This window comes from Pleurodeles waltl, chromosome 3_1 (genome assembly GCF_031143425.1).
Source record: "Pleurodeles waltl isolate 20211129_DDA chromosome 3_1, aPleWal1.hap1.20221129, whole genome shotgun sequence".
Classification (NCBI taxonomy): Eukaryota; Metazoa; Chordata; class Amphibia; order Caudata; family Salamandridae; genus Pleurodeles; species Pleurodeles waltl.
Window position 1 is genome coordinate 1,636,958,687 of NC_090440.1, and position 24,739 is coordinate 1,636,983,425.

Here is a 24,739-nt window from a genome sequence, read left to right on the forward strand (position 1 = left end):
CTTCAGCCTAGCCTAGACCTCCGAACCCTTAATCTTTTCCTCAAAAGGAGAAGCTCAGATGCTCACTATGGCTCAGGTCTTGTCTGCCCTAGACCAATGAGTCTGGGTGGTAGTGTTACAACTACAATATGCGTATTTCCATATTCCCAGCTTGCCTGCCCACAGGCGTTACTAGTGGTTCAAGGTACGCCTCGAGCACTTTCAGTTCACCGTGCTTCCCTTTTGGCCATAGCAGTACCCCTCAGGTGTTCGCAAAGGTGATGGCGGGGGCCGCAGTTTATCTGCCGGGAATATGGGTTTCAGTCTTTTCCCCATCTCAACGACTACCTGTTGAAGGCGGGCTCACCCCAGGCTGTCGACTCCCACCTCCAGACTACAGTGGACCTCATGCATTCGCCGGGGTTCACTATAAATGTTCCAAAGTCAAACCTGACCCCTTCTCAGATGCTCCTTTTCATCAGAACTGTTCTGGACAGTGCAGTTTTGGGCTTATCCTCCCGAGTAGTGAGTCGATGATATTCAGGCTGTGATAACGATGTTTCAGCCTCTATCCTCGATTTCGGTGACAATGACTCTGAGTCTGCTGGACCTCATTGCCTCCTGCTGGTGACACATGTCAGGTGGCATATGCAGGCTCTGCAGTAGGACCTGAAGCTCCAGTGGGTGCAGCATCAGGGGAATCTTTCAGAGATCGTCTAGATCTTGGAGGGAACTGCAAAAGACCTGTGGTGGTGACTAATGAACTGCAATTGGGTCAGAGGCAGTCTCCTCTTCCTTTCCCAAACAGATGTCACAGTAGTGACAGATGCGCAACTCCTGGGTTGGGGCAGCCATCTGGGAGAGGTGGATATCAGAGGACTTTGATCTCCAGTGGAATCTGGACTCCACATCAACTTGTTGGAACTTTAAGTGACCCCGCTACCATTAAAAGCATTTCTTCCCTCTATCAAAGGGAAGATAGTGCAGGTGTTCATGGACAACACCACTGCCATGTGGTACTGCAACAAGCAGGGCAATGTGGGGCCTTGGACCCTTCGTCAAGAGGTTCTGCACCTCTGGACATGGCTGGAACAGCATGGCATAACCCTGGTGGTTCAACACCTGGCAGGTTCTCTGAATGCCAATGTGGACAAACTCAGCCGTCAATGCCTAGCGGCTCACGAATGGTGTCTCCACCCGGAGGTAAAGCAAGGTCTCGTTCAGCAGTGGGAAGAGCCTTGGTTAGATCTGTTCACCTCTGAAGAGAACGTGAAATGTCAGCAGTTTTGCACTTTGGAGTTTCCAAGGGTGCTATCACTCGGAGATGCTTTTCATCTCGAGTGGAGCTCAGGCCTTTTCTGCGCCTTTTCCCCCATACCACTCCTCCCCATCGTTCCCGAGAACATTCAGAACAACCAGGACAAAGTAATCCTTGTGGCTTTGGACCGGGCATGCAGAGTTTGGTATCCTGAGCTTCTGAACATATGCATTGATCCTCCGTTCAGGCTGCCCCTTCAGGAGGATTTTCTGTCCCAGCAGCAGGGGAGGGTTCCCCACCAGAACCTGTCAACTCTCTGCCTTCTTGCATGGAGATTGAGCGGTGACAATTGACAGCCTTCAACCTTCCTCCCAAAGTCTGTAATGTTATCCTGTCAGCCAGGCATCCCTCCACCAAGACTGTATGCCTGCTGATGGCACAAATTTGTAAATGATTGTACAGAACTGTCTATCTACACTCTTTCTGCATCTCTCTCATATTCTTCTTTTCATTCTTACCCTTACCCTTGCCCAACAGGGCACTGCTCTGGGTACTCTTAAGGGCTATCTTTCTAATCTGTCTTCCTTCCCGCGACAACCTGACCAACCTTCTCTCTTAAAGTCCCTTATTGTAAATAGATTCCTAAAAGGACTTTTACATATGTTTCCCCTTTCACCATTCATTATGCCTGATTAGGACTTCAATTCGGTTCTCATCTACCTAATGTGTGATCCTTTTGAGCCTCTGCATAATTGTCCCCTCTGGATACTTACCATTATGACAGCCTTTCTAATGGTCATAACATCTGCCCAGAAGGTGGGTGAACTGTAGACTTTCTCATCCAAGCCTCTGTTCCTGTCTGTTTTCCCAGACAAATTGGTGCTTTGCACTAGGGCCACTTTTCTCTTGATAGTGATGTGGGCCAGTCAGTCACCTTGCACACCTTTCATGCTCCTCCACTTCCCTCTAAAGAAGAGGAGTGACTCCACTGCCTGGACCCAAACAGAGCGTCGTTGTTCTACCTTGATCGCACAAAAGAGTTCCAGATGGATGACCAACTCTTTGTGGGGTATGTTAGGGCAAATAAAGGTCAGGCAATACAGAAGCGAGCCATTTCATGCTGGGGCATTCTCAATATAAAGATTTCCTACGGTTTGGGAGAGCCCATTCCACCCAAAACAAAATCTGTGACCACTGTGTTAGCACGTGGAGACCCTGTCTTGGTAAACTGTCAGGGAGCAAAGTGGGCATCCCTGCACACGTTTACCAAACACCACTGACTGGACAGTCAGGTCCGCAGGGATGGGTATTCCACCCGTTCCGGTCTGAAGGACTTTCTAGTATCTATTCAATAGTAAGTAACTGTGGCTAGATGTCTCTAAGTTAATTACCTTCTGTAATGCAGTATCGGGTAAGGACAATATCTAGCCCCCCTGCTCCGTGGACAGATTTCTGGGGTTAGGGATGCTTCTTTTCAGGGCCCAAGTTTGGACACACCAGTGCCAGTGCACTTCTTGGCTGCACACTCCTGGTGTGGAAAGTCATGAAAAGTAACTGTGAGTGCACATAGAATAAATACATCGAGAGGTCGTCCCTCCTGTTCATGGTGCATATGAGAGTTGCAGTGGGACTGATGTAACGTTCTGAGTATAGGAAAGTATTTAAGAGTAACCAGGTAGCATGTTTCTTACCCATCCTCTATGAGCCTTTGGCTTATACAGTATTATTTACAGTGGAATTCTCCCTCCTCTGAGCTTCTGCCAGAAGTAATGAAACCACCAATAATTGTTTTCATACCCGCACTTGCTTTCTCAGGAGAGATTTTGTTGTCAAACCAGGTATAGTGCACGTTTCACATTTTCAATAATTACATAACGTGTTTGGATATCCTACGACTATTGATACTTTGTCCTGCCTGGGCTGGTTCTGACTGACAGTACTGTAAATGATTCTGGTACTACTGACTATTTGTTTTGGGCAGGATAATTGTCTTAAATCCATCCACCACTATACTCTGGTTGTTACCAATATACCGCCAGCGACCCAGGAGGGTGCTAATGATACGTGTACCATGTGGGCTGACAGTGTGACCAGGTGGGCTATCAGACCTCTGAGAGATTCCCTTTCACACCATGGAATTGGACTGCTTGGTCAAGGAGGCAACTTTCTATTGGAAATGGTGGTCCAATTGGTTTCTCAGCATGATCGGGCTTAATGTCAATGTGTTGAAATTGTGTTGGAATCATAAACCAATCTTCCATTCATTCGATACCCAGCTCTTTGTTCTGAATATTTAGCCTAATTTCTACAAACACTAGCACTTCCATGCTTTGTTTATGCCTCCATAAGAGACACTGAAAAAATAAAATAATGTGTTTGTGTAATGTTTTTCAGTATCATACATTTCATTAATATTTGTCTTCCAGACGGATTCATCAGAGAGCCTTGTGTGTCAGTGAGACGGTAAGACATCTGTTTTGAGAAGAGTTCATTGTTTGTGTCCACTGTAACTGTGAAAATTAGACCGTACCCCAGTTAGATACATTGGAATCCCTGAGAAACAAATCAATTGCATCAAAGCATCATTCAGTGAACAACAGCTACGAGTACTGTATTTGGGATGACCTCGTTTAAGATCATCTAGTGTTATTTCCTTTGTACCTGTCTGTGCTATGCTCTCTTAAGTTATCAAAATGGTATTCTGAACACAGATGTTCCATTGACTAGTCAAGATAGCCTTACTCTGGTTAGGCATTTGAATGCAGTAGTGGAAACGGTGTCTTTCTGAATATCAGCCTCAACAGTTGAGAAGGTTATGTACACTTGCAGATATTTAGGTAATTCATAAAACACAATAATTTGTGAAGCATTGTTTTTTTTAGTCTACTGACCTAATGTATAGCCCTTCTCAAACTCATAGCTATTCAGTTTTTAAGGGTCTTAATTTTTGCACTCATGGGCGACTTCAGCTATGAGCTTTAAATATTTGTTTCTTTCAGTTACTTTATGGATGAAATAAGCTACATGAAACCATAAGTGAGGTTCTCTCATTTAAAGCAAATCCAAACAATTCATCTGCTTAGTGATTAATTAAGTTACTCCCCTGGTCTCCACCTTCTTACATATAATTTGAATTTAGGTATGAGGCCAGGGAAGATTATAACTACAGGAAGAATTAATGGTGCATCTCTGGACTATGTACCCCCCTACTGTATGTCTTTGAGTGTACAAAACTAGTGTATTGTACATGACACATGTGCTAAATGGACAATATATGTGATTTAGGGGCTTGGGTTCATACACTTGCTCACATAATCATGAAGCCCAAAACTTTGTAAGAGAGCAGATGCTTACCATTTCCATCATCCCAAATAGACAGTTTAAGTAGTCAAGTACTGAAGCCCCACTTCCTGTACCACTAGGAGTTTATGGGAGAAATATTGTGGAAGAGTAATTGATGATGAAGGATTTTAAACTATGTAAAGTGTAAAATATTCCAGTATTCCACCTTATGAAACAATTGCATGCTGATTATGTCCTTCAAACATTAGTATGAGTATTAGACACTTTTTTGAACACAAATTCTTATAGATGACAAATACTCCCAATGTTCAATGCTGCAACTATTTTGAGAATCCCAACTAAATGTGAATGTGATACCTACACAATTCAGGGTCTTTCTTATACACAGTGCAGGTTTATTCCTCAGATGGTCCAAACCAATAAATGAGCTGTTTTCCCGGGAATGAGGGTGCTAGTTAATATCTGAAATAGTCAAGTATTTGTACCAGGAAATACTTTAAAGCACAATACTCTCAAATGCTCTCCAAAGCAATTTAGACCTGCTGTAGCGCAACCTACACACAATTTAACCAATTAAGAAAGCATCCTTCAGACCTGCTGTTTAATTATTAGTGACTGTTAAATTGTGACTACTGCACAAACATGTTTGCATAGAGATCACAGTTATTGGAGGGATGATTTTATTGTTCCTGATAATTGACAGGCAAGATAAAAGTCTCTCCCTTTGGTAAATACAGAGTGGATATTAACAAGGGGTATAGAATTATCACATTAATACATTCAGAATAACTCGGTGTTGGATTTTATCTGATGTTGTAATTATGGCATCCAGCAGGAGCCACGAGTAATTAGTCCTTTTGTGACTGTCAATGAAACCTGGTTAAAGGATTATTTGTTACCTGATATATCTTTAATACTTCCCTCTGATTTCTCCATGATAAACCTAACTGGATCTAAGGAGTTGTCACTTTGAAATACCATGGAAACGTGGAAATAACATCACTTGGGTCAGTAGAGGCGCTAAAAGGCAAAAAATATTAGTTGTGTTTCTCAGTTTACTGTACCTTAAAAACAAAATATTTTTTTTTTGTGACATTTTTAAACTTTGAGATTTTATAAACGAGACTAGTAATAAAAAGCGAATTATAAGTGACTTTTTTTTTCTTGTGGGATGAGAATGACACCAATTCTGACATGAAATAAATTGCTTACCATTTGAAAGTCTTCGGTTATGCACAATAAGGAATAGTAGCTGTAAAGCAGGCCATGTTTTGAACTTGGTTCTGCTCAGTAATATGAGGGCTACTGAATTACACCTATGAAGCTACATTGCTTGGATCACCTAATCACCCAAGGCAACATATCTTTATATGTCATCTAGGCTTCCAAGCCAAACATACCTACCAGAACCTAGAGAATGTAATTGAAAGGAACATTGGACTATCTATAGATGCTGCAGCATGTTTAGGCTGATTTGAATTTAAACCTACAACTCCATTTTATTATATTTAAGTAATAACCTCACACCCATTAAATGGGAAAGAAAGGAAACCCTGACCATCACATCACTGTTTCTGATCAGAATTTTGCAACTTAAAATCTGAATTACAATGCAGGTGGAGAAAAAACAGATAATGTGCACAATAAAATTGTTCTGGGAGAATTCAGACGTGCACAGGAATTACATTTTAAATACTAAACTGCTACATGTTTCCGCTTGAATTAAAAAGCATGTTCTAGTTTGATAAACTAATTTAGAGTCATACAAGACATTGAGGCTACAGTTGAACATACCACTGAAGTAAAATCATTACCTAAAATATTCCCTACTGTTGTAAAATGTTCACCAGTAAAAATTGTAATATATATTGGTAGGAGTGTTAAACACAACAGCCCACCTTTGTGTGAAATAAGTTTCATGCTCTTATCCGCTTAGTCAGCTCTCTTCTATTCTAAGCATGTTTCACCAGAAAAATAAGAAATATATAAGAAACCAAGCCTACCATATAAAAGAGCTGCGTGACCCCTTCTTGAAATGTGACGAAAATTACAGAACTTTGAGTCCCTTTAACACAATATTATAAAGTCCACTTAAATGATGTTGGATTTTAGAACCAAGGTATATTTCATCAACTCCATACAAGTAACAGTGACTCTATGTTAACCAATGAATACTCTTGAAATCCACCAAGCCAATTTATAAATCTTTGAAGTGGTATCCCCAAAAGCATATGCAAATTTCTTAGTAGAACCTCAAGATGAGCAGATGAGAGAGAAGCATGTACACTCCCAACGGTAAGAAGTCCACAGTATCAGGATTGTCATTTGATGTTATGGAGAAAGTGTATGAAGCATTCAACTGCTAGAGCAGAGACAAAACACTAACTGCTTTTGTTTTCTGAAGAAAAACTAAAAACCCTTGGATACATATTTACTGACGCATGCACGAGTGCTCATGTGGCGCTGTGCAGATTTGTAGTTTGCTCGAAAGTCTTTATAATGTATGGTAAATCGCTGCTATGCGTTGCAGACGGGCAGCCATGCAAAGCGTCAGTAAAGATACCCTTTTGACGTTTGTTTTTAACCATTGTTTTCCTTCTGTTAATGGCCTTCCTGTATAGAATACAGGAAAGGACGTTGAAGTTGAGGTGCAGAACACTGCAGCAGTCAACATGGCCGAAATTGACCAGAGAATGGCAGAACTAAATACTCTAATTAAGAGAGCTCAAGAGGACACTAAGGAACTCATCCCAAGATGCACCTGTTTGCCAGTCCAAGAAAAACTAAGCTCTCTACAAAAAGTACTGGGGGAGGTGCTTGAGGACTTGAAAGCCAATAAGACACCGCTTGCAAACAAAGAACCTAGTCAGGGAGAAGAAAATGGAGCTTCGTATGTCAAGTCCACGGGTAGCGAACAAAGAGACACCATCTTGAGTGTATTTGATGCACACATAAAAAAAAAAAAAACAGGGAAAAGGAAACGGTGATCCACACAGCAAATCCACAGGAATTGAGCAAGGTGGTATTACTTTGGGTGGCCTTGATTAGCCTTCCACCGCCAGTCGGTCTAGCCCCGGGGAGATGCTCTTCCTTCAGCGGGGAAAGGTAGGCTCACAGCTGATACCCAAAATACAACTTACACAAGGGCCATCTGCAAAGGTACTGAGCCGGTGCCAAGTCAACTGCCAAAAAAGGGGAATGACATATATACTGCAACAACAGAGAATAAAACTAAATCTAAAAGGAGTCAAAAACAATGTGGTTGCAGTCATATGCCATTTTGGCGAGCTTGGTTCAAGAGCAAGCAATCCCTGCAAGGCGCCACACTCAATAGAAGCCCCAGCACAGCCCAAGGATCAGTCCTCTGACCACGTCCTGACGATTCACTATACCAACTTCCCTGAAGCTGGCTCACCTATGATTGAGAGTTGGCTCCCAGACCCAAACTGCAGTCAGGGGAGGAAAGTGGCTACCTTAAACCGGAATCAAGGTGCTTCCGTCACAATTTCTAGGGAGCAGGGAACCCCCGGAGCCTGTAATGGGTGGCCAATGCTGAAAACCCAGCACAACTCAAGCAACACCAGATATCTTCAGTCTGGGAGCGCCACAATTATCTGGCCTTGCTGCAGTGATCTATTAGTTTTGGAGCACAAACAATCTGCTAGCGAGCCTGCCTCTAAACAGAGTAACATCGACCTCTATAAGACAGTCTTCGCTCTCACCTTTTGCAGAGAGGTAACTGCAAGCAGTCCAGTCAAAGGGCCTCCTGACGACAACATCAAACGGAACAACCCTAGCGTACTTGATGGCAGGTCAACAGCAGTGCTACGAAGAACTTAAAAAATGGGCTGGCACGTGTAACCATGTTTCACCCGAAATACTGCTCACTTTGGAACAAAGACATCCTAAACCCTGGGAACATACTTAGATTGCTAAGGCAGATCCCTGGCGTAACTGAATTTTCCTTAGCCGAGTTCGAGTCAGTGGAGTTCATCGACCCAGCACCTGGGCATGGCAGCGAATCAACCAGTCATCTGGAGAGCTTCTAAAATAGCCCAGGCGGTTCTTAATGAAAGTAAACAATTTAATTCCTGGGGGATCATCTTGGAGGCCTACTCGGACCTAGGCTATCCTTACCCCCTGAAGTAACACAAAGGCATTCGGGTCGAGAACCACGGCTGCCATCTGAACCCGAGGCCTGCTCGGACCTCGGCTATCCTTAACCCCTGAAGTAACACAAGGGCACTCGGGTCGAGAACCATGGCTGCCATCTGAACCCTACTAGGGTGTTAGGTGCGATAAAGGGTCTACTCCAACAGACACATCTAATGCCTTAGGCCAGAATCCTTTTTCAGTTTAACAATCCAGCAGGGGGATGACCACCTGAGTGACAATTGGGGGTGGATCGCCAAAACAATCAATCAACGGCAACTAACAAAGTGAACTTCTGGCTTGGAAAGAGAATCACCCCAGAGGCTGCTGAATTTAAGGCTCTGTCCAGGAATATACACGAACAGAAAGGCACGTTTGACAACCCTGATACATTAAACTATCTTCAAAGCTTCACAGTGATCGTTCTGCAGGAAATATGGGCTCTAGAACCAATTCCTATCCTGGGTTATTAGCACTCCCTGTTACCCGCTGTCAAGGAAGGGAAATTAGGTTGAGGCTTAGGTATTTACCTGTAAACTGCCTTAAAGGTTAGTCGCAAGGTGCTAACAACTGAACATGACAGGTTTCTGACACTGCACATAACCTTTGCAATCTGAGGAAAGGGGTGGGAATCATTCTAACCAACATCTACGTGCCACCAAGGTGGAAGGAACAGGCGGGAGGAGTTGTCAAAAAAATCACTGGCACACGTCCTCCAACTGGGAAGAGCACACCCAGACTTGCCATTCAAAATAACAGGGAACTTCAACATGAACCTACTTGGTCAGGCTGACATTAATGAAGTCATCGAGGCCCAGGAACAACAGTGGTCTATCCCCAAACAATTTCAAATCAGTTCAGAGATGAAGGAATCTACGGGCCTAACCCTGCTGGAGATGGCAGAGCACTTAGGAATAGGAGTCCTAAACGGCTGCTTCAGCGGGGACATTCTACCCTCACTTTCGTTCCATTTAACAAATGGAGACTCATTCATTGATTACACACTAGTATCCGTACTCTCCTACAGATGATCCTTTCCTTTAAAATGGGGCTTATATCTGAAAGCGACCACCTCCCACAGGAGGTTGAATTCAATTTTGCCCCCACGGTGAATAAGCATGCAGTCGAACCAGCCAGATCGACTTACACATGCCATCTAAAAAGTGTCAGAAGTCCATTTGATCATATCAGTATCCTGGACCAGGAGACTGGTCATCACCCTCCAAACCGTAGGCTCAGCCAAAGCTTTCATTAAAACTTTCACGGATCAGTTTGCTAAAAATGTCAGCCCACCCAGGGGCTGCCTTGACATAGATTCACCCCTCCCCCGGGCTTAACCAAAAATTGTTCATCACGGAGGCTCTAAGACAACTAAAGAATAAGGTCAATCAAGCACTTCGACTTGTCCACCGCTCTCCAACCAATAAAAGCTGTGTCTCCAATTTGAGGTCAACAAAAAGGGATTTCAAGCAAGCAATATGGACCATCAGGAGGCAAAATCATGATTCATTCTGGGCAAATTTGATCTGGGACGTGAAGCATAAGAACACTAGCATGGTCTGGAAAACTGTAAATGCTCTTAAAAAAAAATACCCGTCGGCATCAAGCCAGGTTCATGCATATTCGAGGAATATTGGGTCACCTTCCTAAAAGCCCATTGTTACTCACATTATGGTGCACAACTAACTGTCCACAATCAATACCCAGCTGGGCCAGAACACGACTTTGAGCCAATCCACCAAACGAAGTCGGAGGTTGGTAGTATTTGCAACGGCACCACTGCTGCAGTTGTGTTGACAGATAAAAAAAAGGGGGCAAACACAGGGGCTCCAGGGCCAAATGGCTTGCCACAGACCATCTACAGGACTGATCCATCAAAATGAGCTGAAGCTGTGGTGCCACATTTTAACTGCGCTCTTGCAGATGATACAATTCTGGACTCCTGGAAAGGATTGATAATCACACTTATCCATAGAGGAGGAAATAAATCTGACATGGGGAACTACTGGCTGAGAGCACTGATAGACAATGTGGCAAAGTACTATGCCTGGGTCCTTCTTGAGTGGCTCTGCGATTGGGCCACCCATAACTCTATAATCCCACTAAACCAAACTGGGTTCACAAGCAAGTCAGGCACCGATACAAACATTATGGCCTTATCATTAATACTTGAGTCTTCAAAATCCTCCAAACTTCCACTTTACCTCTGCTATATCGACTTTCAAGCTGCATTTGACTGTGTCAAACGAAGTAAGCTTTGTGGAAAACTCAAGAACTGGCATATCCAGCCGCAGCTTCTGAAAGCTATAGAAAATTGACACCGTAGATCTTGGGTAAAGATAAATCTAGGGAATGGATCTAACCTCTGAAGGGCCGATTCCAACAACAAGAGGCCTCAAACAATGATGCGTCTTGGCACCAACCTTATTTAACCTCTTTCTGGCCAACTTTCCCACAGCTCTGACCTCCATCAACTCGCATGCCCCTAAGCTGGGGTCAACTCAACTGTCAAATCGTCTCTACCCAGATGATGTTGTACTCCTTAGCTGAGCCAGGGTTGGCATGCAATGACTACTGGATGCGACCCAAGCCTATTCCTTGGTGAATGATCTCCAAACAAATTACAAAAAGTTTAAAATAATTAGCAAGCTAGTAGAAACAGCAAGCTACAAGTACTTTGGCCTTACATTTGACAACAATGGCTCCTTTCGATTGCACAAGGATGAACTATGGAAGAAAGGGATTGCTTTGGACACAGGACTTCAATGTTTTATCAGAGAAATTGAACAAGTACTCTCTCTGCCCACTGCTACAAATGGCCAGAGCAAAGGTGGTTCCGACCCTAACCTATGGCAGTGTGGCTCTCCACGGAAGAGACTCCAAGGTACTGGACGCAACCATAGTGTGCATATACAAGTACATCTTCTCGCTCCCCCAATCCACCTCGCCTGCTCAGTTCATGTTGGAGTTTGGGTTAACTAAGCATACTCATGCCAGGCATGCAGCTTCTGTCAGCTTTTGGCACAAACTAAAAAATGCAGCTGACGATACCATAAACCACCATATATGGAAGGAGATCACGAAGAAGTCACATTCACCAGCTCAAGACTATGTTGATGACTCAATAGATCAGTTGGGCCTGGAGGACTTATGGTCGTCAGCAGTAAATCACAACACCTTCAAATTAACGGTCAAAAAAGTCATAAAACTAACCTCCTCCCTAGAGGATAAGACATCTCTCTCGAAATGCTGTCGTGCTTGGCTAACATTAAATAGCTGTAAGACCCTACATCCACAACTGTACTTGGGAGAAGTCTTGAAGTACAGAATAAAGGGGAAATGTCTGACTTATTGCCTGGGGTCTCTACCGGCAGTGATGCACAAAATCACCTTGCTGAGGGCCAGAAAGGCTGGTCCCTGCCGCTTATGTGGGCTTGCTTTTGAAACCGGAATCCACATGTATTGCATCTGCAATGCTACCCTGGCCCGTCGCAGAAAATGGTTGTGCCCACTCTGGAACCAACTGGGGGTGCGTTCCTGCAGGCAAATTATCTTGTGTTGCCTTAATTCAGTAGAGCAGAGAACGATCTCACAGACTGTGAAGTACCTGTCAGGAGTTGAGTGGGCCCTGACATCCGTTGTTGGCACAAAACCCCCCTTGGTATAAACGCAGGCCAATTTGCTTACGGTCTCCGGCCAAATTGTAGCACCAATCTTTTTAGCAAGTCAAGTGTTTTAAATGTGTAGCTCTTCCCCGCGTTTTAACTTGTATTTTTGTTATTTTACTAGAAATCTCTACGGCATTTTGGATCGATATCTGGCACTGGTGTAAAATTTCCACGGGTTCAGATGCTGGTCCGTCGATCCACGGGCAAAAGCCAAAACTGCTGTGCACAATATTTTTATTAAGTCAAGTGTTTTAAATGTGTATATCCTCTTCGAACTTTAACCTGACATTTTATGAGCAGTTTTTCTTGTTTTTTATGCACATGCACCAGTATGAATAGGCACTAAAAAAATAGTAAATTAAACTAACTGTTTTTAAAAATGTTACCAGTACTTTCTCTTTTTGTACGTAATTTATATTTTCCTTTGATAACATGTGGCATAGTTCTTTCAGTTGCTTCCTTGTTTGAAAGAAGGAAAGTGGCGTGATTAATGTATGCACTGTCTGCCCTTTAACTTTGTAACTTCCAAGTACAAATTAGGTAAGGTGTTGAAACTAAAAGCTTTGAGGCAAACAAAACATTTGGTCTCTAAGATGATGTGAACTAGAGTGCCCTTATTTGTCCTCTGTTAACTTGTTTGTCCCTTTTCCCATCTAGGAAATAAAAACACACTGCTGATACATTTTACTTGACACGCAATGTAAGAACATAGCTTGAATAATGTATGTCTTCAGATATAACACTTTTAAACAAAGGGAAACTTTGAGTTAAAAACAATGCTAAATCTTGTAACCAAACATACTTTACATTTTAAGGCCCCCAAAGTCACAGGTCTCCAACAAAGAATTACTGCAGACAGCTCTCACTTCAGTTTTTACATGGAAAAGTGTTCTGTATGGCAAACTAAAACAAATGACTGCAGTAAATACCAGTCCTTCCTAGAATTATAGTAATATCTACCCCATAGTCAATAATAAACCCTTTACTCAAGTTCGATCTAGTTTTGTCTTGTAACTTGAATGTTTAGCAGTGGCGTTTAGAGTATTGGCGGTGGGGATGGGCACATGTTTGCCCACAGATAAAACTGGTGGGCCCCCTACAAAAGTGTGGGTGTGTATATATAAATATATTTATTACCCAGTAGCAATTGCCTCTGAGTAGTTCTAGTTAGGGTTGTGTTTTCCCTAGGAAATGCATTTTTTGTGTTGCTAATAACTTTGGGGTCGTTTAACGAATCTCCACAAAACTATTTAAAAAAGTGCTACTTTTTTAGTAGTTTGAGCATAGAAAATTTCGGGCTGATCCATCAAGCGGGGGGTCAAGATAAAAAGGGGCCCCTCAAAACACATTTTCCCCATTCATTTTCCCATAGGAACTTTAGACACCCCTACAGCCTAATACGCTGAACGAAGTTACACCATATTTGGCAGAAAGCTAGATCTGGGGCAGAAAGAGTGCTTTTGGTGTAAATCCCTTTAGTAGGTTTTGAGCAATTAATGTTAAAAAACTTTGTATATCTAGGAACTTGGGAACCTCTGGGGATCTCGACAGATCTCGAGCTGAGATCTGATTGGCTGCCACCACCAGGAAGTGGTCTCATCTATTTTAGGAATTGGGACTCGTCCAAGTCTTAAACAAAGAAAAGACACAAGCGGACAGGGTAGGAATGCCCTGACCCTCTAGGCCTGGTGGTGGGGTTCCAAATTGATCCAGTCTGTGGGCAAAAATATTTTTATTTTTAAATGTTACTGCAAATTCGTAGAATCTGCAAATCTGCAACAAATTTGCTGGGGCCAGGACCCTGGAGAGGGAGAAAACCAAGGCCAATTTTGTCAACGGGGACCCCTTTCCCCAGGACCTTGTGCATTTTTAAAGGGAAATGAGGCACTCAGCCTCCCTCCCTGGGCTGTTTTTTACCCTGGGGACCCTATCCTCAGGGGCCTGGCATGTTTTGGAGGGGAACGGGGGCATGCAGCCCCTTCCCTGGGCCCCTTTTGGGGCTGGGGACCCCATCCCCGGGATCTGGATTATTTCTTAAAGGAAGGAGGCTGTGTAACCCCCATCCCCTAGCCTCTAAAGACACCAGGTGGCCCACCCATAGGGGTGGGAGACTAAAGTGAAATGGAGGGGAGCCACGTGGACCCCTCCCTGTACCATTAATGCCTCCAGAGACCCCCATCTCCTGGGGCCGGCTCACAAGCTATGTCCTGGAAAGCCCACCTCTTGGACATAGTGGTTTCCCTACCCGCAGCGGCCTGCAAGGCCTTCCTCCTCTTTCATTTAAAAACAGCCATGGGTGATGGGGTCCCCAGTGCCTTACAAATGCGTGGCTCCCTTCCCTTTAATTTTAATAGTGACCCATGGAGGTGGGGTCCTCAGGGCCTTACAAGGCTCACAGAGGGGTGCTGTGCGGCTCCCCTCCCCTTCAATATCAATAGTGTCCCTGAGGAATGAGTTCCCAGGGCCTAACAAGGCTTGGGAACGAGCTGCATGAACCCCTCCCCTTTAATAAAAAAACGGCCCTGAGGTATGGGGTCCCTAGGGCCTAATAAGGCACAGGGAGGGGGAGCACACTGCCCCTCTTCCACTTAATTACAAAAAAAAGGCCCTGGGGGATAGGCTCCAAATTTTACAAGAAGGTTCAGGGTGGGGAGGCACACAGCTCTCCTTTCCTTTAAAATAAATAAGGCCATGGGGGGATGGGGTTCCCAGGGCTTAAGGAGGATTGGGGAGAGGGGCCACGTGGCCCTCCTCCCCTTTACAATATATATGACCCTTGGGGATGGGGTCCCCAGGGCCATTATATATTCGGGAGGGAGGCCATGCAGTCCCCCCTCCTCTTTTAAAAAAAAAAAAGAAAAAAAAATAGAGGACCTGGTGATGGCGTCCCCAGGGCCATGCCCTGTGGTCAACCCCCTGCTGCACACGGTTGAAGGCAGTGTGCAGTGTGAGGTTGGCTGCCTTTGGGGGTGTTAGCCACAGGCCTTGTAGCCAACTCCCCACTGCACAAGTCCGAAGGCCGCATGCAGCATGGGATTGGCTACATGCAGGGGATTGTCCACACGGTAGGCCCTGTGGCCCAACCCACTGCCATGCACGACTGAACGCCCTGTGCAGTGTGGAGTCGGCTGCCTTTACAGGAGTTGGCCACAGGCTGGGCTTTGTAGCCAACACCCCACTGGGCACGGCCGAAGGCCATGCGTAGCATGGGGTTGGCTGCATTGGGGGGGGTTGGCCGCAGGCACTGCAACCAACCCTCAGCCCATCATGGCCAGAGGCCATGCATGGCGGAGGTTGGATTTATGTATGGTAATTAAATATTACTTTACATTAAATTCCTAAAAAATTACAGAAAAAAACAAAGGTTAAAATAAGGTTATAGTTAAGTGAAATGTTCAGTAACAACATAACGTTTTAGGCTCCAAAAAACACTGAAATTCACCAGTTATAGTTAGCTCAAGTAACTATAACTGATGCCCTAAGGTAACTATAAGTCGCCCCCTCGCCATTGCACTAATTGCCCCACATATTACTTCACTCATGACGTCTTCTATAACATCATTGATAATATCCACTGCGAATGCCTGAGGCACAAGTTACAGTTACTTGAGATAACTATATATAGAGTTTAAAAAGTTCTGTTGTTACTGAAAATGTCACCTAACTATAATGTTACTGAGAGAGCGTAGTTTAAATAACATATATTAGAATGAAATGCTCATATCAATGCTTAACGATGCTGCATAGAAAACAACGATAATAGTGATTTTGCTTAAACGTGCATCTGAATTACGATTATAATGTGTGTAGCCACCAATATATACACGTGAACTAATAATGATTGAGTAAAACTGTTTATGTTGAGGTTTATATTAACATTTATGATGTTACATTTATACTAAAATCTCTTAGGCCTTAAGTTAGCGTGAACTGTGGATTTTAGCTGCCTGACTCTCATATTAAAAACATTTTTCTGTTTTCCAGTGTGCTGACTCATAAAGGGCCATGACCCTGCAAATGTTCCTTTTCTTCATTCCATTGTATCAGTATGGATTTTGTTCTCAGCCGCATGCTCGTTGCTTTAGTATGAGTTTAAATACAAAGTTGAAACAAAAGTAGATCAATGTAATGTACAAGGACGTTTAACCATGGACAAAGGAACTCATGACCCAAGAAGATGTGCCAAACGGTGAAGTAACCCCGGATGTGCCACCTCCGAAGGCGTCAATTATGAAGACCAATCAAAATGTTATGAATTATCGTGGGGTGACAGTTGGAATTACCTAATGTATAATTTGATAGGTTAAAGATAGTGGGGTATAGTAAATATCCAATAGAATTTTGGGGGAAGGTGTTACAAAAAAGGGATAAAAACCCATGTCACAGAAGGGTTGTTAGAACTAGGTAGGGAATGCTATTGATTTTATCCAGAAACTCTGTCACTCTGTCCGGTGACTTTGTGACTTACTAAAACCATCCTCACCCATAGACTGCCCTATGCACTTCTCCTCCTTATGAGGGTAGTGTCCCCTGTCCTTTAGACGAGTTTAGATTTATGGCGTTTGACCGATGTCCTGAAGACGAAGACTGATCCTGTGTGCTGACCAAATCCTTGGAGGGTAATTATGACAATGCGATTTGTAATTTGTCTGTTTGTTTTTCCTTTCTAGGTACCAACTGCTCGTTTTGATAGAGACCATAGTTAAATTGGTGTTCTAAATTGTTTTTGCATGAAGCCCAACATGCTGATGCTAATCTGTGGTTAGGACAGGAGTTCATTTAGACTGACGTAAATAGACAAATGACTGACATTACGCTATGCTGAACTGAGACGTATATGACATTTGCTGTATTCTGATCTATGTTCACGCCGTGCTATGTTCTTATGTTTGTGGTTCTTGCCTTATTGAAATCTTATCACAGTTGCCATATTGTGACTATGCTCTTATGCTTCCTGGTATTGAGATGAACTCATCTGCTCGTAGATTGTAATCAATAGGGAATACAATTCATAAAATTCTATCAAAAGGTGTGGTTATTCATGGCTGAAAAGTCATGGTTGCACCGTCGATTTGATTAATGTCTTTGTCTAGAGTAAAGTGCATTGTGGTAGTAAATATCGATTACATTATTGATATATTGCTTGACATATTGATCAGTTATCTCGTCCTACGGTGTCTCACCACTGGGTCACAAGATTCATTGGCCTAAAATGAGTCCTATTGTGTAATAAATTGACATAGAAGGACGCGTTAACAGTTCTTTAACCTCCGACACACATACAAAGCCAGATGTAAAGGTTTTAGGCAAATAACACTGCTTTGCAATGAAAGTTGATCAAATATATAGAAAGGATATTATACGTGGAAAGTCGTGGGTCATAAGTCCTATGTTTTGGCATGAATGCTAATGTATTGCAGTTTCCAGTGAGGGCACTCGTACGTTACTTTGTTGCATATGTGAAACACTCCTGCCAATATATCGCCATAAAATTACAAATAACACACTGCTATCTTCCACTTGAATTGTGTCTGAAAAGAACAAGGGGAGAAAAGTTGGCAGCTGTTAAGTGTTATCTTCCGGCTGTTAAAGTTGGAAACAATTACAAGATAGCTTGGTGATTTGGGATTTTGCTATCCTGTATCTTTTGCAGTTTTAAATGGCTTTCTGTAGAGGAGTACAAAACAGAACAAGTAAATTCAAAGCAGCCGCAATGAATTTGAGGGCAAAGGAGAAACACAAAAGGAAAAAGAAGTTAGCTTGTAGTCAAACGCATCGGCAAATGTGCAATTATCCATGTAACGGGGTCGATGGCCAAGGCAGTAACAAAATTGCCCCACGGTGGGACAAACGTAAGGCATTTACCAATGATAACAAAGGATTTTTGAAAGGCAAGCCCATAAACAAGTGATTGTGATGGGCATGCGGTGGGCGTGGTTAAAAGCCCACAGATGGATTACAACACATCAGGGTGCTTGCGCACTCGCCTAATGACTACGGCTGGTGAGGCCTATGATTCTATAGAAAATATCTAGATGGGATAATCATTTGTTGCAAGTAAATAAATTCCAATTTGTCTATCAGTCTCAGTCAAGTAGACCGAAGTAAAGTGACAACAATAATTTGCGTTTAATGTTTAAAGAGCTAACAAGATTGGTAATGGGTGCAATTAAAATAAACATAGCACAGTCAGCCACGCAATTCATTTTTTAGAGTCAAACACAAGTGGTGGGTTAAAATGTTTCCCTTCTTATATTCTGAACTATTATGAAACTGAGATGCATATTTTAAGTAATTAACTTTGTGCCTTGATGAACTACCCAATTATCTCTGGCAAAGTTTCAGTTTGTTCCTTTGGATAATAAAGTAGAGTAATGTTTAAACCACCCCCTCCCCAAAACAAACCTTGACATCTTAGACTGGTAGTCAAGAGATGCAAAAATAAAATGACCAGAAGAAAAGCCTTCTCACGCCATGCACTCAGGATTTGGAATGAGATGGAATAAGGCTCCACCATAGTTTGAACTTGTCCGTTCTCCCCTACACTTGAGAGATAAGTTGGGGTTTGTCTCCTTTCTCAAGGGGAATCTCTCACTAGCATCATGATGAACCTCCCACATGCTATTATCCATTGTTTACTACACAAACAGACTACCTCTCTCACTAAATAAGTGTGTGAGTGCACCTCTCAGGTGTGTGTTGCTCTGTAGATCAGCTCACTGTGAAATGGCAGTTAGTGGCTTTTTATGTTGAAGGTCTTTAATTATTGACAAGCTTCTGTCTGATCTTTCCTGAATTGCATTTCAGAGTTTAATTCAAATTCATTTTTTCAGGATGAGTTCTTCAGAGAAGGCAGAAGCTTTAATTAAGGTGAGATATTTTTGTTTAACACCCTCTAAATATAACCATGCTTGCGTTTTCCTCAGCCCTTTTCCAGCTGGTTGAGCAATCCTGCTGCCATGACCAAAGCTATTGCCCAAACATTGTTGTCACTTTTACATGAGTTCAACACAGAATGTTCTTCCATCCTCCCATGGATCAGGCACTATTTGCACACCTTATGTTTGTTTTAACTTTAGGTGTATTGTAGTAACGTTCTGCTTCATGTATCTTTTCACCCATTTAGCCATTTATGTTTTGACTGACCCTTTCCTAATTGGCAAATATTTATTTAATAAAAAATTCATCACACTGTGAAAGGGTGTTGCCTTACCCTGGAGCCACCAAGAAGTGGTACTTTAAGGAGAGAAAAAAGTAAGGTCTTTCTCAATCTGATAGCAGAGTTCTCATCGGTTTTACTACAGTTGTGCAATCTTTAGAAGGCTAAGAAGCATTGAAAAGAGTAAATGTCACTTACAGTACCGACCTGGGTGCGCTGTTTCCCTTCTAACTACAACTTTGCTACACCAGTTTCTCTGAATTCACAGTTGTGTGTTTCCCAGTCTTCTGCAAAAGCAAGATTGAAGAAATATTTTAAATTTTGTTGAAGCTCAGAAAGTATCATGTCTTTGTATGGACATACTTACCTCCCCTGTAGTATTTTTCAGCTGTTCTTCCTGACCAGACTGTAGTTTGATTTTTCCTGTCCAAGGCAGGTCAGTTACTCCATCATATCCCTTTTTGAATCCTAGAACTTAACTAAAATATAACTTTTGCTGAAAAATGTGTAAAATGTCCCTTTCGGGTGTCCAATATCTCACATTGTAATTTGAAGTGTAAGTAATATGTTTTTGAGTAGCTATGGTTTGTTTTCAGCCGTTTTGGTAAGTGGACGCCCTAATTTTATTTGTATGGCCAGCCTCATTTAATTGCCAGACTGCTCCTTGAGTCGTTTTCCAGCTGCTGTGCCTTGATGGTGAGTGCATTTCTTTTTCAATATGTATAAAACAGAGTTAATTCCACTTTGCGATTGGGTCCAAGTGATTTATTTGCCTTGGGCTTGAACTGGTAATCAATAGGAAATTGATAACTTTAAAGGGCGTTTGTGTTACACTTAAAAAATAAAGTGTTTATATTTTGGGTTGGCTGTGAATATAGGTAAATGAATTTACCGGAGAGGGTTTCACCCATTTTCTTGTGATTTTTTTTTTTTTTTTAATATGTAGCGTGTGAATGAGCAAGGTACATCATAAGGTTTTTTTCAAGCGTATGAAATGTGTGATTTGTTTTTGATTTAATATAGTTGAGGAAATAAGATATAGAAATACTTTGTTGTTGCAGCAGGAATAAGTAAGAATGAAATAATTTAAAAAGAATGGGTCAAAATGACACTAAATGTGAAAGTAGCGGCATGAAGTGATGTTACGATAATTTGATTTCAGTGTATTTTAATTCATGAGAAACGTATGGTTAGATTATTTTTTTCTGTGGACATACTATCGCATGGGGAGATTAAAAAATATATATATATATTTTTTTTTTTTTACTCTGAGGTAAAAGTTTTACCATTTCTCTTCCTTTAAGGTCTCACTTGTAGCTGTCCAAATCCCATGATGAATACCAGTACTCCTTTCTGTTTAATTCTCCATCTAACTTGAACCTGCCCTTCAAGTACAAGATAAAGACCTTTTGGCTAAAGTGAAATGCAAACACCCCACAGTGGGATGGAACCATACATGACATCCTGTATTTTAGATGTTAAGGAAGCTTAACAAAAAAGTCTGTATTCTCCTCACCAGTTATCAACATCACACAAAAAAACCTTATTTACCCACAAAAGGAACATCCAGCATGTAATCTATATAAATTTACTTCTCATACGATATCTAAGGCATAGATAAAGTTAATCATTATATAAAAGCAAATAGAGGTCGAACGAGTCTAGTCACTTTAGAAATTGTCATTAATAGTACATAAATATATATATTTGTTTTTTTTAGCATGTATGGTTTTATGGTACAGGATTATTCTCCAGGGGGCGGGCCAGGGAGTAAAGTTGAGAGCAGTCTATGTCTAGTTATTCTTATTTCAACTCAGATTCCTACTAGTTATATGTAGTATTTGTTAACATCGCACTATAGCTTTTGCTTTGCCCGTGTGTCTAAAAATGGGTTTTGTGAAGACTGCATCATGGACACTTGAATAGGAACTGAATCCACATTTACCACTTACTATTTAAATATTAAAATTTTCCTTAAGTAGGTGTTTTGCTGTAAATAGAAATTGTTCGTGCTCAGTCTATGCTTTGTATGTCAGTGAGTCACAACTACCAATGGAATGCCTGCCTGAGAGAATGGTGGAATAAATCACTTTCTGCATCCCTCCTTTGTCTATTATACAAACACATTTAATATTTCTGAGGCTGTTGTAAAATGTTACAAATTCTCATTATCTCACAATACTGTGTCAATTCCAATTCCCAGACCTCCTATACTTGTTTAAGGACAACTTCCTCAGTTGTCAAATACAAACAATGTGGTCCCAAAGTATTGAAATATAGAGTGGGAAAGGGACAATAAAGCCAAACAAGCATTTGCAATGCAATAGGTCTCGCATTTGCTGGAGTAAAAGCTATTGGCATTGTCAATTCATAACTGGACTTTTCTTGAAGCATAAATTGGTCAACCCTGTCTCATAATTTTATTTTTTCCTGCCATATAATTCCAGTGGCATTGCATATAACTAAAGCACTTCCATTTACCTTCTTCCTCGATCTGCAGCAAAAAATCAAAATGTTGCCTTTTAGCATCCTAATTTAATTATGTCATGCTAATTCCAATAGGATACCAGTTTCACCACCCCACCATCAGAGCTGCTGGCTGGCTAACAAAATTCTCCAAAAAAGACACAAGACAGCCACAGATAAGAAATAAACTAGAAGGGTCACCCAAACATATCAAGAGTGTTCAAACAGTCAGTGTGTACTAAGGATGTTAAGTTGGCCTGAATAATGGTCATAATTGTAATACGGATAGATTGTTAAAACATAAACAATTATCATATAAACCTTTATAAGAAATAAACCTTTGGCATTAGACTGTAATGCTCAAAACAATTCCTACAGGGCACCATAACAAAAATATCACTTGTAAGAACCTTGGTCATGTAGCCATATTGTTAGACCCTAGAGGGCATAACCCCATGAAAAAACAGGAGAAAGCAATGCAGTGTAACCATATACTTAACCCCTAGGGGGTGTTTTTAGGGCTAGCAGGCCTACTGCAATATTACAAAGAAGGCCTTCAAAAACAAACTTCTCCCAGCTGTAAAACAAACGTTCTAGCCATGAGAAAGCTTAAAAGACATTGAATGGTGGGAGGGATTATTACTTTGGGGTCCCCACTAACCTATTGTGGGGACCGAGAGATGATGTAGACAGAGCGTCTCATTGGCCTAGGTCCGCCACAGGCTGAGTTATGAGCAAACATGTTTCGTAAAAGTAATGCTCCGCAAAGCATTATGGGGCACGTTTCCATGCCACAAATATTTTAGTATGTTGATATGACTGAAATGTCAGCCCCTAGAGAACACCACGATGGAAATAACATTTGTAAGAAACATGGCCATGTAGCTATATACTTAGTCCTTAGAGGGCATAACCACACAAAATGAAAATGGCAAATAATGCATTGTTACCATATATTTAGCTTCTAGGGGCATAATGCACTACATGTTTTCAGAGTTAGTAAGCCTATAACAATGATATTACAAACGAGGCCCTCTAAACATAAGCTATTACCAACCGTAAAACAAATGTTCCAGCCATGAGAGCACTTTAAAAGACACTGAATGGTGGGAGGAGTTACTATTTTGGGGTCCCCACTAACCTCGTGTGGAGACCCAGAGATGATGTAAACGGAGCATGTTGTGCAGAACGATTTTTGAGGTGTTCCCATTGCCTTAGGACCATCACAGGGTGAGTTATGAGCAAAAATGTTGTGTGAAAGTAATGCCCTGCAAAGCATTATGGGACGAGTTTCCCAAGTGCAGTGAATATTGTAGTGTTGACTCTCCCGATGTGCCAGCAGAGCCACTTTCTCTTTCTATTTCGCGTAAAGCATTTACCAATTTCAAGTGTTTTAAGAGGAAAGCCACAAGAAATGACTCTGATTAGGTAACTGCGTACAATGTGACCAACACTCCGATACCGCTACTCAAGTTCATGCTGTTGTTCCTGTTTGCACTGTGAGTGCCACGGCTGGCATGCAGCATGAAGGGGAGAGACAAAAGAAAAAGAAAATAGTTCAGCCACCCTGAAGTATATTGGCAATCTTGCAATAATCCAAGTAACAGGGGCAGTCTGCAAGGCGTGACAAAAACATCCTCAAGGTGTGACAAACGTAAAGCATTTACCAATTACATCAATTGATTTTTGAAAGGCACGCCCAGGAACGAATGACAGTGATCGACGTGAGAAGGGCATGGTCAAAAGCTCACAATACTTAGAACAGGTCAAAACGCTTAAGCGCTTGACCTAAAAAGGGCAAAAAGAGCAACTCACCTCCAATAAAGCTCAACACAGCCATATGTTAAATAAAATAACACAAAACGTATTGCTGTAGCAAACATGTCAATTTCGTTTATTCATTCAAAAAAAAAATATATATATATATATCACTTATGTCACTTACCCAGTGTACATCTGTTCGTGGCATGTAGTGCTGCAGATTCGCATGATATGCATAGCTTTTCCAACATCTAGTGTTGGGCTCTGAGTGTTACAAGTTGTTTTTCTTCGAAGAAGTCTGTTCTGAGTCACGGTATCGAGTGACTCCTCCTCTCGGTTACAGTGCGCATGGGCATCGTCTCCATTGTTAGATTGTTTTCCCGCAAAGGGTAAAGGAAGGAGTGATGAAGTATAATAATATAAAGTGATGTCCATGCAAGTGTAAACGTATCTACATATGTACAAATGATAAACTTAAACGACTACAGGTTTCTGGGGAGGAGGGAGGGTGCATGTGAATCTGCAGCACTACAAGCCACGAACAGATGTACACTGGGTAAGTGACATTTTCCGTTCGATGGCATGTGTAGCTGCAGATACACATGCTATGCATAGACTACAAAGCAGTTAGTCCTCCCAAAAAATAGCAGTGGCTAGCCTGTAGGAGTTGAAGTTGTTTGAAATAGTGTTCTTAAGACAGCCTGGCCTACAGCGGCCTGTTGCTGTGAGAAAACATCAACACAATAGTGTTTTGTAAATGTATGAGGAGTAGACCATGTGGCAGCTTTACATATATCAGCCATTGGTATGTTTCTTAAACAAATGCCATTGACGCACCTTTCTTCCTTGTAGAATATGCTCTAGGAGTGATCACAAGTTGTCGTTTTGCTTTGATGTAGCATGTTTGTCTGCATCTAACAATCCATCTTACTAAGCCTTGTTTAGATATAGGATTGCCTGAATGGGGTTGTTGAAAAGCAATGAAAAGTTGTT

The 24,739-nt window shown here is 42.0% G+C and overlaps 1 protein-coding gene across 1 annotated transcript in view; it reads left to right on the forward strand.

The window, feature by feature from the left end:
- ERICH2 (glutamate rich 2) overlaps positions 1 to 24,739 on the forward strand; it is a 255,391-nt gene that overhangs the window by 25,279 nt on the left and 205,373 nt on the right. Inside the window, exons 4-5 of the mRNA XM_069225316.1 lie at positions 3,664 to 3,700; positions 19,194 to 19,230. Coding sequence (XP_069081417.1) covers positions 3,664 to 3,700; positions 19,194 to 19,230 — 74 coding nt within the window. The remainder of the gene's footprint in view (positions 1 to 3,663; positions 3,701 to 19,193; positions 19,231 to 24,739) is intronic.